Source organism: Coffea arabica, chromosome 6e (assembly GCF_036785885.1).
Source record: "Coffea arabica cultivar ET-39 chromosome 6e, Coffea Arabica ET-39 HiFi, whole genome shotgun sequence".
NCBI lineage: Eukaryota > Viridiplantae > Streptophyta > Magnoliopsida > Gentianales > Rubiaceae > Coffea > Coffea arabica.
In genome coordinates this window covers 15,126,785-15,144,204 of record NC_092321.1, presented here as the reverse complement: position 1 = coordinate 15,144,204, position 17,420 = coordinate 15,126,785, and the positions used below count along the sequence as shown (strand labels likewise).

At 34.0% G+C, this 17,420-nt stretch overlaps 2 protein-coding genes across 3 annotated transcripts; both read left to right on the top strand.

Moving 5' to 3' along the window:
* Nucleotides 1–1,000: 1,000 nt before the first annotated feature.
* On the top strand, nt 1,001–4,025 carry LOC113697366 (zinc finger A20 and AN1 domain-containing stress-associated protein 8-like). Of its 2 annotated transcripts, XM_027216956.2 has the most exons (4): nt 1,006–1,138; nt 1,278–1,349; nt 2,988–3,542; nt 3,615–4,025. In XM_027216956.2, exon 3 carries the CDS (start codon nt 3,000–3,002, stop codon nt 3,516–3,518), a length of 519 nt encoding a protein of 172 aa, XP_027072757.1. In that variant the 5' UTR covers nt 1,006–1,138; nt 1,278–1,349; nt 2,988–2,999; the 3' UTR covers nt 3,519–3,542; nt 3,615–4,025. The 2 variants fall into 2 exon arrangements, with proteins under 2 accessions (XP_027072756.1, XP_027072757.1); XM_027216955.2 differs by having other exon boundaries at nt 1,001–1,138; nt 2,988–4,025.
* A 7,488-nt stretch (nt 4,026–11,513) lies between these two features.
* LOC113697226 (probably inactive leucine-rich repeat receptor-like protein kinase At5g06940) lies at nt 11,514–15,222 on the top strand. The gene is made up of 2 exons (XM_027216746.2): nt 11,514–13,944; nt 14,591–15,222. The coding sequence occupies exons 1-2, from the start codon at nt 11,661–11,663 to the stop codon at nt 14,959–14,961; spliced, it is 2,655 nt and encodes an 884-aa protein (XP_027072547.2). The 5' UTR covers nt 11,514–11,660; the 3' UTR covers nt 14,962–15,222.
* The last annotated feature ends 2,198 nt before the right edge of the window (nt 15,223–17,420 follow it).

The following is a 17,420-nucleotide window of genomic DNA, read 5'->3' as shown; positions in this document are numbered from 1 at the left end:
CTCGACTCAGGCTTGCAAGTAACTCGATCAAAAATTCGACTCGAACTCAACATTGACTGAGTTCGAGCTACTTGATAAGGTTATCGAATCAAGTTCAAATAGAAAAAAATCAAAACTCGAATACTTGTCAAGATATGCTAAGATAATTTTTAAATATTTATTATAAAATTATGAAATTTACTAAACAATCGAGCTTGAAATCTTGATTAACTCGATTAAGTTTGATTTGGTCGCATTCATGTAAGATAAGATAAGTTGGACCTCTAGTTCGAGTTCAACTTTGAAGAACTCAATAAGCTCAAATTCTAACCATTTTTACTCAATTAGTGCAGTGCTCTACAATTTATTTCACCATCTAATGCTGGATTTAACTTGAAGATATAATATTTGAAAAAGATGAGTAAAATCCCTAGAGTTTAATCTTCATTAAAATGCAAAAAATTACCACAGAATCCTTAATGAGGCACTAATACAACACAACAAATGATGCGCTAATGTTCAAACACGTTGCGAGGCCGAAAAAGCTCTATTTTTATTCGTGTGTTTGATTGTGGGATAATTTTCCTCAATCTGCAGATGATTTGAAAGGAATGCTACATAATTATTTTTTCAAAAGAAACAAAAAAAGAAAGGGCATTTTAACATATTTATTACTTATTCACGAATTGTAACAATTAAAAAAATTAAAATTAATCTTTTCTAAACAGAACGGATACGCATCATATCAGCATAAATTTAAAAATTTAAATTGAGATTAAATTAATATTTAAGTGACATACGTCTACATTCCATCCGTAGTGTAATAATTCATATCTTTTTTTTTTTTTTTGTTTTTTTTTGTTTTTACCAGAATCCATAGTGTAATAATATCAAGGTACGAAAGATGAATCTAAAAAATTAACTTAAAAAAAAAAACCTAAAAAAATTAACATCCGCCCTTCTCCCAAAATTTCCCAAAAAGCAAGATAGTGAAAAAACAAAAATGGTTCAAAATATCTAAAGTCCTAGCCCAATTTTTGCAATTATCAATCCAATTCACACCAGCCGTTTCCTCCCTAGCTCTCCACATTCTCTCTTTCCGCGGCTTCACCTTGCTGATTATTATAGCTTCAGTTTAATTGAAACTGTACATATTAAGGTATTTAATACTATTATTAATATATTTGCAGTCTTCGTATTCTCCTTCTTGTTTCTCATCTATTTATTTACTCTTCTCTTCGGAATTCCTTTTTGAATTTTAGTATATTTATTCCTTTTTATATATTTTTACCCTGAAGGGTTCCAGAATTAGCATCTGGTTCGATTTTGCACGTCAAGATCGGCCAAACCTCCTTCAATTTCATCAATACGTAAGGATTTTTTTCTCTCTCTTTTTCTTTCATCGGTTTCTGATTAGTTATAAATTTAATTTATCCCTTAATCGATGCAGGAATTGTAGAATTTTTGTTTTTTTAAAAAGAAAGGTTTCACCCCCATTTTTGCTTAGGGGTTTTTGTGATTGTCTGAGCAATGAATACTTTTGGTGGGTTTTGTTGTATTTTTGTTTTTTCTTTTTTTGAGAATTAGTGGGAAGGGGTTCCACTATTTCTAGATGGTGAAAAGTTTTGGTCTTTTGGAATTTTTGTTGTGAATCCCATCTGATTTACGCTAATATGGGCAGTAAGAAGGAGTTTTTGTTTATTTATTTTTTTTTTAAATTCTTTTCTTTAAGGATACGGACTTGTTTGGTTAGTACATATTTTGTATTATTGCTAGTGCAATTTAATTTGATTGTCTGTTATCTTCTAGAAGTTCTGCCTAGTTGAGTGTTTTACATGATAATTTTTTGAAAAATTTGTATGTTTGGAGATTTTAAATGATGCTACCGATAATAATATGTTAACTCTGCCTTCCGTATGTGTTTGGCTAGCTGTTTCCAGCTGTTGGTATGCTTGTACGATATTTACCAACAAATTTTGGTGGAATTTATTCATCTAGATAAGTTATTATCTCAGTTTTTGGGTTTTGACTTGTGGATGACTGTGTTAGTGTCGATATCTTAATGGTTCTCTTGCATCATACCAAGTCTACTCTGATGATCTTTTTCATAATTCAGATGAGCTCATGAATGGATTTCTATCAGGAGGAAACAAAAGAGTGCAAGTAGATAGAATAGCAGTTTTGCATTTTGCTCTTCCATTTCATTCTAATTGAATTTCAGTAAACTTGCAATTTCTGTTAGAAAGAATTCTGTAAATTACTATTGCACTTTTTAGCTTGTAGCTTTCTAACTTCATTCTTTTTCCCTTTTTTTGAAGATCACTATATGTTTTTGTTGTTTACCATCCTTTAGTGTAATGTTGGCAGTTCATGAAACGCTGGAATACAATATTGCTATAAAAGGCAACTTAGTTGAAATTTAAACAGCCACTTAACAAACCTTGTTTTGGGGGTCACGTAACGTGAGAAAGTGCCAATGCTTTGATATTTTTCCACATTCCCTGGATTTTGCTATTAGATTGAACTACAAGAATGCATGGAAAATTGGGTACTGCTGTAGGAGATGAATGGCAGCTTCTCTGTTACCATGCTATTCTCATGTCTGACCTCTAGTGGTATGCTATGTCTAACTTTTTCTTCCCCCTGACTATAAATTATGTTATGATGATTCTGTGCCACGTTCCTGCACGATGCTAGGATTTTTCTCTTGTTCAGTTGAACTTGAAGCCAACAACTTGGTATGCTTTTGCTTACATACTATAGAGGTATGTTGAGTTTTGCTGAGTTAAATAGGCTTCATTCATGATAAGTTGTCAACAATTTGTTAGAGATTCTTAACATCATATGTGGTTACATATTAAAAAAAGTAACTAGTTACTGCATTGCCGAATTTAGTTTTCAGATATGAAGGTATTTGTTTATCAGCAAAATGGCTCTGAAGTTTTCTAGGTTATCTTGTACTTCAGTTAGTTGGTTAACTTAGTTTTCTGTTCATCCTTAATTGGCAGGATATTTGTCTAATGGAGTCTTCAGAAGAGACAGGCTGCCAAGCTCCGGAAGGTCCAATTCTTTGCATTAACAATTGTGGGTTTTTTGGTAGTGCAGCAACCATGAACATGTGTTCAAAGTGCCACAAGGAGATGATCTTGAAGCAGGATCAAGCCAAACTTGCTGCTTCATCGATTGAGAACATCGTCAATGGCAGTTCAAGTAGTAAAGAGAAAGAGCCTGTTGTTACTGGCGCTTTGGCTGTACAAGCTGTGTCAGCGGACTTTGAAGTTGTTTCGACTCAGGCATCCCCTGAGATTTTAGTGGGGCAGGGCTCAGAAGCGAAGGTAAAAGAGGGCCCAAACAGGTGCAGCACTTGCCGCAAACGTGTGGGTTTAACTGGTTTTAACTGCAGATGTGGAAATCTTTTCTGTGCCGTGCATCGTTATTCTGATAAGCATGAGTGTCCATTTGACTATCGCGCTGCTGCTCAGGATGCAATAGCTAAAGCTAATCCTGTTGTCAAAGCAGAAAAGCTTGATAAGATCTAGAAGCCAGGGCTGAAGTATTATAAAGTATGCAGCTTTTTCTCAATGAATTTGCTATTTGTTATAAGTTGACCACTTGTCTGATTGTGTCTGCTGTAGCAATGCTCAACGTGTAAGGCATAAGGATTTGGACATCTTTGCTGTCTGGTGAACTTTGGAAGTCCTCTACAACTGGCTACGATTGCTTGGGTTGCTTCAGTATCTTAGTTCTTTGTGCTGGCTTGGTGATGTCTTTGTGCAATGTGCATTTGTCCTCCTGGTTATTTTCCATTTGTGTCATCGTAAAGCAACTGCGTCATGGCTCGAGAAAACTTTTTTTTTTTTTTTTTTTGGTGGGGGGCGGGGGTGGGTATTTCTAAGAGATAAGGAGGGAAAATTGAAAAAAGAAACTATTCATCTGCTGTATGTTTCTATGTATTGGGATGAGTTAATCCCAGACATAATACTAGATGTGTATAGATGTTTGTCCTTGCTATAAAAGGAAGAATGATCGAGCTTTTTGGATAACCATTTTCTATGTCTCAGCAACCTTTACTTACCTCGTTTTCATTTTTTTGTTTCTTCTGAGATGGATACAGGAGATGATGTTTGGAATGGATTCTCTATTGCATCTAACTTGGATTACGTTTTGTCAGAAGCTAGTCTTTCTTTATCGCTTCTTGTGAGATGGATAGAAGAAATATGTGCAATGGATTATCTGTTCCATCTAACTTGGATTACATTTTTTCAGAAGCTAGTATTTCTTTGTCATAACTTCTAAAGCTGCTAGTTCCTGCCTTGGTAATTGGCTGAAAGTCTGAATTTATATCGCATTGTGGCTGCTTGCTATATTTGAAATTCTTGGACTTTTTCGCAGCACCGTTCTTAGGCTTGCCCAACTGGATGTTTCTATGTGACATTTACTGTATTTTTGTGAGAGTTTCTATCGGGTGAGTTGTGGAGTATTTTGTGTATGTAAGTAGATTGCAGATGTTATCACTTTTAGATCTGAAACTTGTGCACTTTTTATTGTGATCACTGAAACTTGGGATGTTATCACTTTTTGTTGTGTGTGTGATTACTGAAACTTGTAGCATTTTTTACTACTTGGTAAAGAGGAGAGCTCTTTGATTTTCTGGGGAGATACCAAATGTTTCCAGGCAATTTGTTGCAGCTTGGTGGAACAGAGTGGAACTGGTATAGTGTTTGGTTCTTTTATGCCTGCTTATTTTTCTCCTCGAGATAAAGAAACGCGTTCGTTTTCTAATGTAAATGTACATGAATAATTCTGATATCGGGCTGCCCAGAAAAGCGGAGGTTTTTTGAGGTTTGAACACGAAGTTTGATGGGTTGGACTCCTTGATTTATCCGCTTTATAGCATCATCGTACTACTGAAAGATGCTCAAATCTATCCAACAAGGAGGTTAAACTAATGGCAAAGCATTCCCATCGCATTCCATTTCACGACTCCAATGTACAAAATTGTCCTGTTCATTGTCAGGTCAGAGGATTCACCAATTGCTGCTGACTAATATGACCATAGCTACGAGATAATGCCGAAACACCTTCGTAAACGAGAAATCATTTGGTCTTAATAGGGGTTCTGGACGGCAGAAAAGCTAAAGAATTGGACGGCAGAAACTTTAAGGCCTTGTTTGGACGGTTTGACTGCAAAGCTCTTGTTTGTTTTGTTGTCTCAATTATATTGCTAACTCTTTTATCTGAAGTTTAAGGCCTTGTTTGGACGGTTTGACTGCAAAGCTCTTGTTTGTTTTGTTGTCTCAATTATATTGCTAACTCTTTTATCTGAAGTGTAATACAGCTATATATGTGTCATACATGTCTCTATTAGATCAAGTGTTATACAGCTATTGTTGCTTAGTCAATTGAGGTGAACATTAGAGATGGCAACGGGGAGATGGGTGCCCACCCCGTGGAAGGAGTAAGGGGGAGACATCACTTGACAAATATAAATAAATATTATATAGGTTAAAATAATAATTATAAATTAGTCTTAATTAAAAATAAACTCTTCAGTAAATCTCCACAGCTGCAATCATAATCGATTTTGTGTAAAGGAAACTTTCTGATAGGCCCCTAAATTATTTGCTTTGAAGGATTTTGGCCCCTCAGCTGTAAATTGTTGCAAATAAGCCCTTAAACAAAAAATGCTTAATTTAAGGACTTCTGTCAATTTTGGACACTAAATATAACGGAATTAGGGGTAAAACCATTCAAACAAAAAAACTAACCCACGATTTAATTAAAAATAAACTATGTTAAGTCAACTAATAATATGAAGTTCAATATTTCTTTCTCTTCTTTCATTTTCTACCTTCTCTAACTTAATTTGATCAAATAATTAGTCAACGAGACCTTTTGAACTGTTTTTGTGGGTTAGTTTTTTTTTGTTTGGTCGGTTTTGGCCCTAATTCTATCACCTTTAACGGTCAAAATTAACGAAAGTCTTTAAACTGAGCATTTTTAAAATTTAAGGGCTTATTTGTGACAATTTATAGTTGAGAGGCAAAAATCGTACAAAACACAATAGTTTAGGAGCTATCTGGAAAGTTTCCTCTTTTGTATATAATTATTTATGCTTATAGTTTTAGGTAAGCGGTGCGCTTTGCTTGTTTATTGACGTTTAACAGTAAATTGTGGTATGTGAAAAGACAGGTTTGAAAGTTGTGCTATGATCTGCTGCTGTCAAATTCGAGATAAAGCTTTATAGCTAGTTTGGGAGGAAGAAAATAAAAAGTAAAAAAAGATTTGGAAAGGATAATAAAGTTTTTTCATTGTTTGGAAGCAAATATGTGAAGGAAAAGAAAAGATTTGGAAAGATTTCATCTCACTCCATGTAAAGGAAAACTTGCCGGCCAAAATTGGTTAGAAAGGGAAGGGAAATGTGGCAGTCTTAAGTGAATTTTCAAATATGATAAAACTATCCTTAGAATCCTGATACAAAAATTTTAATTCTCGATAAGTCCCCCCATTACAAAACCCTCACTAAAATACTTCCTTTCACTTTATAGAAAAGGCATATTTGTAAAGTAACTTGTTTGAATATTTTTTCATTTCATTTGTACTCAACTCCCAAACCAAAATAAAAAAAAAACTATTTACCTTCTTTTCTTTCTTAAAACTCCCAAACAATTTAGATAGAAACTTGGATCTTTCCCATCCTTTCTTTTCTTTTTTAATTTACCCTTTCTCTTCTTTTCTTTTCTAAACTCCCAAATTAGCTATTAATGTAGTAGTGTCACAACTAATTTTGTAGTTTAGAGGAGTTTCTAATTAATATTTTAATATTGATTTGTTAGGTTTAAACACATCACTAAACATGCTATTTTTGGGCTCAATTACATCACCATTTGAAAAATATAAAATAAAATGGATATTCATGGCGAGAACAGAGCAAGACGAGGGTAGAAGGAATAGGGGTGGAGTCGGGGAGTTGTGTGAAGTTGGGGAGGGGGATTCTTTTGTTGCCATCTTTATTTACTAAATTGTTCAAAACGTACATCACATTTCACCAAATGAATTTTTTCGTTCTTCGCTTATAAAATAGTAAATTTACGTTTTTTACAAAATCAAATCAATAAAATTTAGTCCAAACCTAGTTTTTGACCATTTTTTACCTCGAATCTAGCACGTGATATATAGATGATCATTATTTTTAGGGAGGAAGAAGTTAGATCCTATCTGTTATTAAACAAATGATTTGATCTATATTCATTTTTGTTCTTAAAAAAAATAAGAGTCGATGTGAATCATATTCATTTTTTTTCTAAAAACGTGGGATTGGGCCAAATTTATATTTAATTTTATCACTAAAATATGTAGAATCTGACCTTTTTATACATAAAATATAGCTGCATATGGGTCATGTAATAATTTCAGACTAAAAAGTGGTCGAAAATATTGTGATCAAATTTTACTAACTTAAATTTGCGAGGGAAGTAAAATTAAAAATTTAAAAGTGAAGGTCGAAAAAATTTATTTGATGAAATATGAAAAAAATGATTTTGCCTTTAATAAAAATCCTTTTTCTTTAGCAGTAAAATTATTATGTATTTTCAAGTACCTGCAGAAAATGACGAAATAAAGCATTTATCAACGCAGGAGCTCACGTGATCATCTTTTCTGTAATCTGAGAACGAAGAATCTCTCGTAGAAAGGAACATTTACTGATGTGACGTGACATGAAATGTTGTCTTAGATCTTTGCAGCAGAGGTTAAAAGTTGATATTCCAGAATAAAAAGTCAACTTGTTTTTTAACCCACGTAGACATTATTGTCTTTCTTGTTGTGTAGATTCCTTTCCAATATCCGTCGAGCCATCCTCCAGGACCAGGTAAGATTGCTGCTTTTGCAGTGAAAAAGGCATGAGAACTTTTTCAATTCTGCCAGTTCATCTAGAGAAAGTGTGAAATTTGGTGGAATTTTTCTGCTTTCCAGAGGTAAATTCTTTTGACGGACCCGGAGAAGTTTAAGCCAGACCTGACTCTTCTTGAAGCAATGCAGGCCCGTTTGGGGTAAATGAGTTTTTTGATGTTTATCTAAAATTTTACTATAACTTACTGTAAAAATTATAGAAAATTTTTTTGAAGTGTATAGTTTAAACACTTCAAAAATTTTGAAAAGTTTTTAAAGATTATTGTAGTTAAAATTGTTAATAAACTTGTAGCAGACAAACTTTGCAAAAAACTTATTTGTCAAATAAACCCTGCGGTCTTTGCAGAAAAACTAGATAACATTACTGAGGATCACACATGCCAGTGAATAGGACTTAGGGGTGTTTGTTTCTTGTTTTAGAATGAGAGTTCCTCTCAACATCTTCATTATGCTTTCTTTCTCCCTTTTTTGACGTCCCACCCTCCGTGAGAAAAAGGAGGGGAAAGCATAAAAATGCTTATCCTGTGAGTAAGTGTAGTTGGAATTAGAAGAGGCATACTGCTTGTTTCTAGTAACTTGTTTGGATTGTAAATTTTCAAAGAGAATTTTTTACATTTTTCATGATCATATTTTTTAGTTATATCTTTATTATTTCACATATTTTGAATTGATACAGAATATTTATTTTTCTACTGAAACTCTAAAAAATTACAATTCAAACACCATTGAGAGGCTATGAAATACAAACTTCAGACTCAAAAGAAGCTTTATATCGAAGATTGGAGCAAGATTTTCATTAGTGAAAAGCAAAAAGAAAAGCAGCAAGTAATTTAGGGTTGGGGAGGATTTTGGTGTGGAAATTCAAATGAGTAGAATGATTAATAATCATAGAAGTTAGTACTAACCCCTTTGAACAAGCACGTGCATGGTAATCAAGACACCATGGATTAATTGAATAGGCTTTCTCTCTTCCCTACGACATGCGGATCTAACGCCATCATGGCATGCCAGCAAGAGAACCTGAAATTCACTGCATTTTTCTTCGATCTCATGAATTTGATGTCCCATCCTTCTTCAATTCTAACCTTTGATGCCAGCAAGCAAGTTGCAATTTACCCATGCATGGTGATGGCCCCATCTCAACCAATTTGCAAAAGTCATGAATAGGAACATGTCTTCATAAAACTAAATGGAACGCTTTTTTTTTTTTTTTTTTTTTTCCAATTTGGGAGGAAGAACATCACTCTTTCAAGAATTGCAATGTAACCTACTTCTCTAATTTGTTGTTTACTGAGTATAGTTAATGCCTTCAATTACCGTATCCAAAGGATACTAGCACAAGATTTAGACATGGTAACATTAGTTAAAGTCTGATATTCTTTGAGATTTATTATTTTATGATAATGATGTCTTATCGATTCATGCAATTAATTACAATACCATTTTTTCAGTTCAAGTGAAAAATTACGAATTCAAAATCTCTCGCTTACATTCTGTTCTTTCGTACTATCCAACTCATACCTCCTCCTAAGTACAATAGCTTAAACTTATTCATAGATTCTTGAAATTGCTTTTAACTATTTTGTTCTAATTTTAAATCTCTATAGTATCCAATTCTATGACATTTACATGTAGGGTGTAACTTATAATTACTAATGCATTTTTCCATGAGAGTTTTTATGTAGAAACGAGTAAAATAATGAGGGTGTTCATAATTATGAGAAACTTCATGCTCGATGTGTGTAATGAGTGAAACATGCAGTAGTAGGATACAATTATACAAGGGTCCTTGATTTAAAAAAAAAAAGAGAAGGTAGAAAGCATACAAAGGTCCTTTAATGGAAGCATTCATGGGGGTGGTTTAATTCTGTCGTCTTCTCGGTCTGCTCTGATCAGAACTCGGAACCCAACCATAATAACCGAGTCACGGGTTTCAAAGCACAGCCCCATGCCACCGCCAATCAACTTGGGTCCTTTTACCCTTCTGGTAAATTTGTGTTTTTTTTTTTTTTTTTGCAGTACTCGTACGGTTATACCAATTTGCCAGCCACTTTTTATCCCATAGGCATTTTCAGTTTTAAGTGAGAAATCAGATAATCAAATTTATTATTAGAGCCCGTTTGGATTATTGTTTTCTGAAATTTATATAAAAAAATATTGTAGCCATTTGATGTGTGTAAGATAAAAAGTGGCGTGTGTGAGATTAAAAAATGATTGAGAAATATTTTCATAGAAAGCGTAAATTTTTTTTTTTTAGAAAAATGGCAATCCAATATGATCCATTGATTATTTCACCTTAACGTGTTTGTGAAACGTTCTTTGTTTTCTAGCAATTCCAATTTTTAGAGTTTCCAAATTTACTGAATTTACATAAAAGAAAGAATAAATATTAATTTAAACATTTCTTTTGTAATAGTTAAGTGTACTAGACAATTACTTCTTTTCAACATTATATTATTCAAAAGCATGGACAATTGATATTATTTTTGAGTACCAAATTTGTGAGGCATTTGGTATTTAGTTTCAGAGAGACAGTTTAAAACACATACAGAGATTGAATTTTTATTTGTTGTAAGCTAAACAACAAACCAAAAAAAAAAAGAAAAAGAAAAACTTTTGCAGGAGGTAAATTAGAAAGCTTGAAATTGGTTTGAAGACTTATTAGTAGACCAATTTTTTAGTTGTTTGGCATTAGTAGTAGTATAGTAGTATTGACTATTGATTCAATAGGTAATAACCAGATAAATCCATTTGGATTGTGAGTTTTCGTGAACAAATTTTTTTTTTTAAATGTTCTCTAGACACATTCAAAAATTATTATTTTACTTTATATACATCACATTATTATAGTATATTTTTTTTATATAAAAAATATTAAAAAAATTGCAATCCAAAGGGGTATTTACTTTTTCTTAAATAATTGAATAATTAAATACACAAACTAACTACTGAACTGATCCGGTTGAGTTTTCTTGGATTCCCATCGAAGTGAAGGCTCCTGCCGAAGCCAAGAAAAAACCACAGAGAGGCCCCTCAGAACTCAACTCAGAAGTGATGTTTTAACCAAAGAGTTGAATCTGGAAGATGGTATCGTGTAAATGAGTAACTTCAGGTGATAGACACATCAAAATTTTAAAAAAAATCACTTTATCTAATAAGTTTAGAAAATAATAAAGATAAAATGGAATTGATTTCAAATTCATATTGTCGTAAACCACAGATTATGAGGTAAGTTAAGTAAGTAAACACGATTTTAATACACTGTAAGAAATTAACAAACGAGATGAATACGCAATACCTAATTATCTTTTTTTTTTTTTAAAATAAAAAAGAATACAATACCTGATTATCATTATTATATTGATCCATTGTATATAACTTCCCAAACTTTGAAAAAACGGTACAATCATTACGCAATGCATTATGTTAGAGTTAGACTAGAAAAAGAAAATGCCAAAGCAAACATTAAAAGAAAAAAAATATTTTTTTTTGTGGCCTAAAAATCAAAAGTTTAACCATCATTGACTTCTTGGCTTTACTTTCCATAGATGCCATCTACAAGAGTCAAAATTCATGAGGTTTTCGTTTGACAAGGAAAGACAAAGCCAAGGTTACCTTTCACTGTCATTTTGACAAATGAGTACAGATTGCACTTCCCTCAGTCACAGACTCTCATCCTCCCTTCACTACTTACACTTCGGTACTTCACTGATTGTAGAGAGAAACTTTCTGATAGCATACACTTTAGCCAATCTTTCATTCTGTTTCCAATGGCTATCTTCAGCAGGTGTTTTGTTCTCCTCTCTTTTTCATTCTCATTCTTCCTCTTGGCCTCTGCTTCATCTGAAGCAGATATTCTTCTTTCATTCAAGGACTCAATTGAAGATGTTTCGAACACTCTTTCTAGTTGGTCCAACACCACAGCCATTCATCATTGTAACTGGACTGGAGTCACTTGCACAAATACATTTCCTCAGAATGTCTACTTCATTGACCTCCAGAGCATGAATCTCTCCGGTGAAATCTCACCATCTATATGTCAGCTTCCTAATCTCACCAACCTCAACCTTGCTGACAATCTCTTCAACCAAGCTATCCCCTTGCATCTCTCACAATGTGCTTCTTTGGAAACCTTGAATATCAGTAACAATCTCATCTGGGGCACAATCCCAGAACAGATTTCTCAGTTCCAGTTCCTGAAAGTGCTTGATTTCAGCAGAAACCACATTGAAGGAAAAATCCCAGAAGGCATTGGCTTACTTAATAACCTTCAAGTTCTCAACTTGGGTGGAAACTTACTTACAGGTAGTGTTCCAATGGTTCTTGGAAATTGCAGTGAGCTTGTGGTTCTTGATATATCTCAAAATCCTTTCTTGCTGAGTGAGATGCCAGCCGATATCGGTAAGCTTAATAAGCTTGAGATGCTTTTGCTACAAAGCTCTGGCTTTTATGGTCAAATCCCAAATATTTTCGAGGGTTTAAAAAGTTTATCCATTTTAGACCTGTCTGTTAATAATCTGACTGGCAGCTTGCCTCCAATTGGTATGTTTCTACCAAATTTGGTTTCTTTTGATGTTTCACAAAATAAGCTTTTTGGGCCATTTCCAAATGGGATATGTGAGGCTAAAGATCTTGCAAATCTAGGTCTATATTCCAATTCATTTAATGGTTCAATACCCAATGACTTGATTAAAGAATGCAGCAGCCTTGAGAGATTTCAGGTTCAGAACAACATGTTTACTGGGAATTTTCCTTCTTGGTTATGGTCTTTGCCCAAATTGAAGCTCATTAGAGCTGAGAACAATAGATTTTCTGGAGAGATACCTGATTCAATATCAAAAGCTACTCTGCTGGAGCAAGTTCAAATTGATAATAATAGCTTTGTAAGTAAAGTTCCTCAAGGTCTTGGGCTGGTAAGCAGCTTGTATAGATTTTCTGCATCCCAGAATAAGTTATATGGCGAGCTTCCTCCAAACTTTTGTGATTCACCTGTGATGAGTATCATGAATTTCTCCCATAATTACCTTTCAGGGGGATTTCCTGAAGTTAAGAAGTGTAGGAAGTTAGTCTCACTATCTCTGGCTGATAACAATCTTATTGGTGAAATACCACAATCACTAGCAGACTTGCCTGTGTTGACTTACCTGGATCTTTCCCACAATAACCTTTCTGGTCCAATTCCGGGAGGCCTTCAGAACTTGAAGCTTGCTCTCTTCAATGTGTCCTTTAATAGGCTGTCTGGTAGAGTTCCATTGTCACTGATTTCTGGCCTTCCTGCTTCCTTTTTGCAAGGAAATCCTGATCTATGTGGTCCAGGATTGCCAAATACTTGTTCGGATGACCAGTCTAGGCACAGAACAGCTAATCTTTCAAAATTAACTGGTGCACTGAGCTCAATAGCTTTGGTTTTTGTGGTAGCCATTGTTGCTTTTGGAGTCTACGTATTGAGACAATCCCACAAGCAAAAATCTCAAATGGATGCTTGGAAGTCGGTTTTCTTTTATCCTATGAGAATTAATGAGCATGATTTGATAATGGCTATGGATGAAAAGGCTGCTAGAGGAGATGGTGGAGCTTTTGGACAAGTCTATATCGTAAACTTACCGAATGGAGAGAGCGTTGCTGTAAAGAGATTGGAGAATTTCAGAAGTCAATCTTTCAAAGCTTTGAAGACAGAGGTTAAAACCTTGGCCAAGATTAGGCACCGAAATATTGTTAAAATTCTAGGCTTCTGCCACAATGATGATTCCCTCTTGTTGATTTATGAGAATATATCAAGAGGGAGTCTTGGTGATGTAATCAGAAAACCCGACTCTCAGCTACCTTGGACCATTAGGTTGAGGATAGCTATTGGAGTTGCTCAAGGATTGGCTTATCTTCACCAGGATTATCTTCCACGTTTGCTTCATAGGAACATTAAGTCAAGAAATATTCTTCTTGATGCTGATTTTGAACCAAAGCTTACAGATTTTGCTCTGGATAGAATTGTTGGTGAAACTGCATATCAGCTATCCCTGGCATCGGGATCTGAGAAGTCTTGTTACATTCCACCAGGTACTGAAATGGTCTAGAACTCTTTACTATGATCCATTTGTTCTGATTGTGCTACTTGCGTTAATTGTCTTGTAAATGCTGTTTGAGGAACTTGAGTTTGCAGCTGATGTGATTCATTTCTATACGGTGCAAGTTGTGTCTGGCATGCTATCAAGCATGTGACTTGAACAAAAGTTCCTGGAAAAATCTTGTCTTGATGATTTACTAGTGTTTGTCCCTCGGGTACATCTAACATAGAGGTGATTTCTAAATTCCAGTTGTTAGATGAATGCCATGTAGTCTGTTCTATGAACTGAAATACTACCTTACCAGTGAAGAATTATATAGGACGACAAGTATCTGATCAGTTCTTGATTAAGTAGCTTCAGCAAATTTTCAGCTTTCTGCAACCTTAATCATTCGAGTTCTTCGATATAGTGCACCACTGACAAGCTAGTCAGTGCACATCTCTAGTTAATATTTGGAATCATAGTAACTTCACTCTCTAGTCGCATAAATGTAGTTTCTTCTCAATTAACTTCGAAAATTTCTGCTAGTTTTAATAACAATTGTTGTTGTTCTTTATCTATTGTTAGTTGGTACTTCAAAACATAAATAGACAAGTTAACCATTCAATTTTCTCGTTTGTATCTATTTTTATTTGCAGAATATGGTCATACGAAAAAAGCTACAGAACAGTCGGATGCATACAGCTTTGGTGTCATCCTCTTAGAGCTTGTTACTGGCCGTCAAGCAGAGCAACCAGCAGCTATGGACTCCCTCAATGTTGTGAAATGGGTAAGAAGAAAGATCAACTTAAAAAATGGGGCAGTTCAACTTCTTGACCCAAAGATTTCACAAAACTGCCAACAAGCAATGCTGGCAGTCCTGGAGATTGCTGTGCAATGCACCAATGTGGTGCCAGAGAAACGGCCACGTATGTCTGAAGTCCTGAAAGCACTTCAGTCCATCAACTCAAGGAATAGCTTAGCAAGCAAAGAATTATCATCTTCTGGTGAAAGTTCAGTTCATTTCTGAACTTGGATTGAAATGAAAAATAGTTCTTTTTCCCCCTTTTGTACATATTGCTTGAATTTACTCTCATTTTGAATGCCTTTCCTCAGAAATATGCATCTTTTGTCTGGAAATAGGTGCCCTCCAGAAAAGCTAGAGAACAGAAAGAAATATGCATGTAAATGCTTAGAAAACAGCAAGGAGTATGTGTTGTATGTTCATTTGTTTCCTACCAAATTTCATAGAGGCTTTGCTATGCTTATTCTTGTTGAAAAGTACCTCCAATTCAGTTTCTTGATACCTTTTTCTTTTCTGAAGGCAGCATAAATCCCTTTACTTTGTACTCTAATTTAAACAATTCTGTGCCGTATTGTAATATAATTTACACTGCATTTAGTGTTGGAGAAACAAAATGTTGCATCTGACATGAAGCCTTGTGAATAGATCCATCAATTGGCTGCATCATTTGGTTCAAACAGTCACTAGTTGCCTAGGAGTTGGGATTTGTAATCGCTGACTGTTGTCTATTCTGGAACATTTTCATCTGTGGGATTACTTCCAGACCTTTTGGTCTTTACTATTATATACATTTGACTTGACGTTTCATCTAAACTCTGACTTTACATGTCTGCAATATGGTGGGTTATGCAACCTCCAATATTGTGTATGTTATGTATTTTTGCTAGTAACCGAGTAAAAATTCATTCAGCAAAAAGGAAAAAGAAAAGTTCTTTAAAATTCAAGAGATGCAAGTTTGATATTGAGTATTGTTTTGTTCTGTTCCTTTTTTTTTTTTTTTTTTTTAAATTTTTGCTCTCCCAAAAAACCATTTTTACCTGAGATTGAGATCGACTACTGCCTTCTCCAGTGTGTAAATATTCTAGCAAATGGGCTATTGACTTGTTGAAGGCGAAAAGGAGCTATGAAATGAGTAACTCAATCAACAAACTTAAGATATGGTTGCTCAAAAAAAAAAAAAAAAAAAAAAAAAAAAAGCTTAAGATATGGCCGTCAAAATTGGCAACCCAGATAATATTCATTGTTCTTTCTTATTGTAGTCGAAATTGGCAACCTAGATAATATTGACTTTTGAAATGACTTATTGTTGTTCTTTCTTTCTTTCATTTTCTTTTTTTTTTGGGCCAAAATTTTGTTGTTCTTAATTGGGCTTTTCCTCAATCAAAGTTGAATAAATGCTATGTGCATTTTATGACTTTCTCTTCCACTTGACGTTGGCTCAAATCATAGAGAAAGTTGGCTCGGATGATAAAGTTCGACGATAGGTAATAGGAGATCCTACATTCAAAAAATTTTCATTTACAAGAAAAAAATCATTCTTCTCGGATCAAAATAAAGTATAGCAAAAATCAAGAACTTAAGTGAAGTATATTTAACGCGATAACTATTGAAAGAAAGGATGGTTAATTAATCAAAAGATTACTCCAGCATCTTAATTATTGTAATGCTTTAAATCATAAAAAGGATGCCATTTAATTAGTTAACTTTTCCCACCACAAAGTTTTCATTAATTCTTTTCTGTTTTCATTGCTTAGGTACTTTAACGGAAACACGAGCCTTAAAAGAATCTTGAAGTTGAATGCTTGAAACTAAATACTACTTTTTTTTTTTTCAATTCTGGTTTTATATTCTCTACTACTCTTTAAATATTAATTATGGCGAGAGTTAGTAGCTTTTGGGTGGAAGTACAATGTAGTCTTAGATTTTTGTTATACTGTATAATTCATTCTAATGTAATTTGCGATGGTAAAAATCAAAACAAAACAAGCCTCCTTCATTGTACTTATATCATGGTGCAATTAATGGAACACCCAAAATGTCCCAAAGCAAAACTATTTATCCACCTATGGCTGGTCTCCATTATGTATTTGAGTATCAGCATACTGTGATCTTAAATTTTCATTATTTTCATAATAACATCTTTTCCTATTCTATATAATATATCATTTGTGCAGTAGTTGTTAAAATGAAACAGTACAATGAAAGTGATGCACAACTATATCAATTCAAGACTAATTGTAGAATAACCTTTTAATATTTGGAACAAGGAAAAAAACGGGTTAATTCCACTTTGTCCCCCCAAACTTTGGACGATTATCTACTTAAGTCCCTAAACTTCAAAATGGGACACTTAAGTCTCTAAACTTATAAATACCTCCCACTTAAGTCCCTGAACTTATAAAATGGGATACTTAAATCCCTAAACCCTTATAAAATAGGACACTTCGACCACCAACGGCATTCAGGATTTGTTAACAATTTTCCTTAAGTGAGAGGTATTTATAAGTTTAGGGACTTAAGTGTCTCATTTTGAAGTTTAGGGACTTAAGTGGGTAATCGTCCAAAGTTTGGGGGGACAAAGTGGAATTAACCCGGAAAAAAACATATATAAGCTCTCTAATCTATAAGCTCAAATTTAAGAAAGTAACAGATTTCAAAATTATAAATTGTTAAAAGTAGGTTGA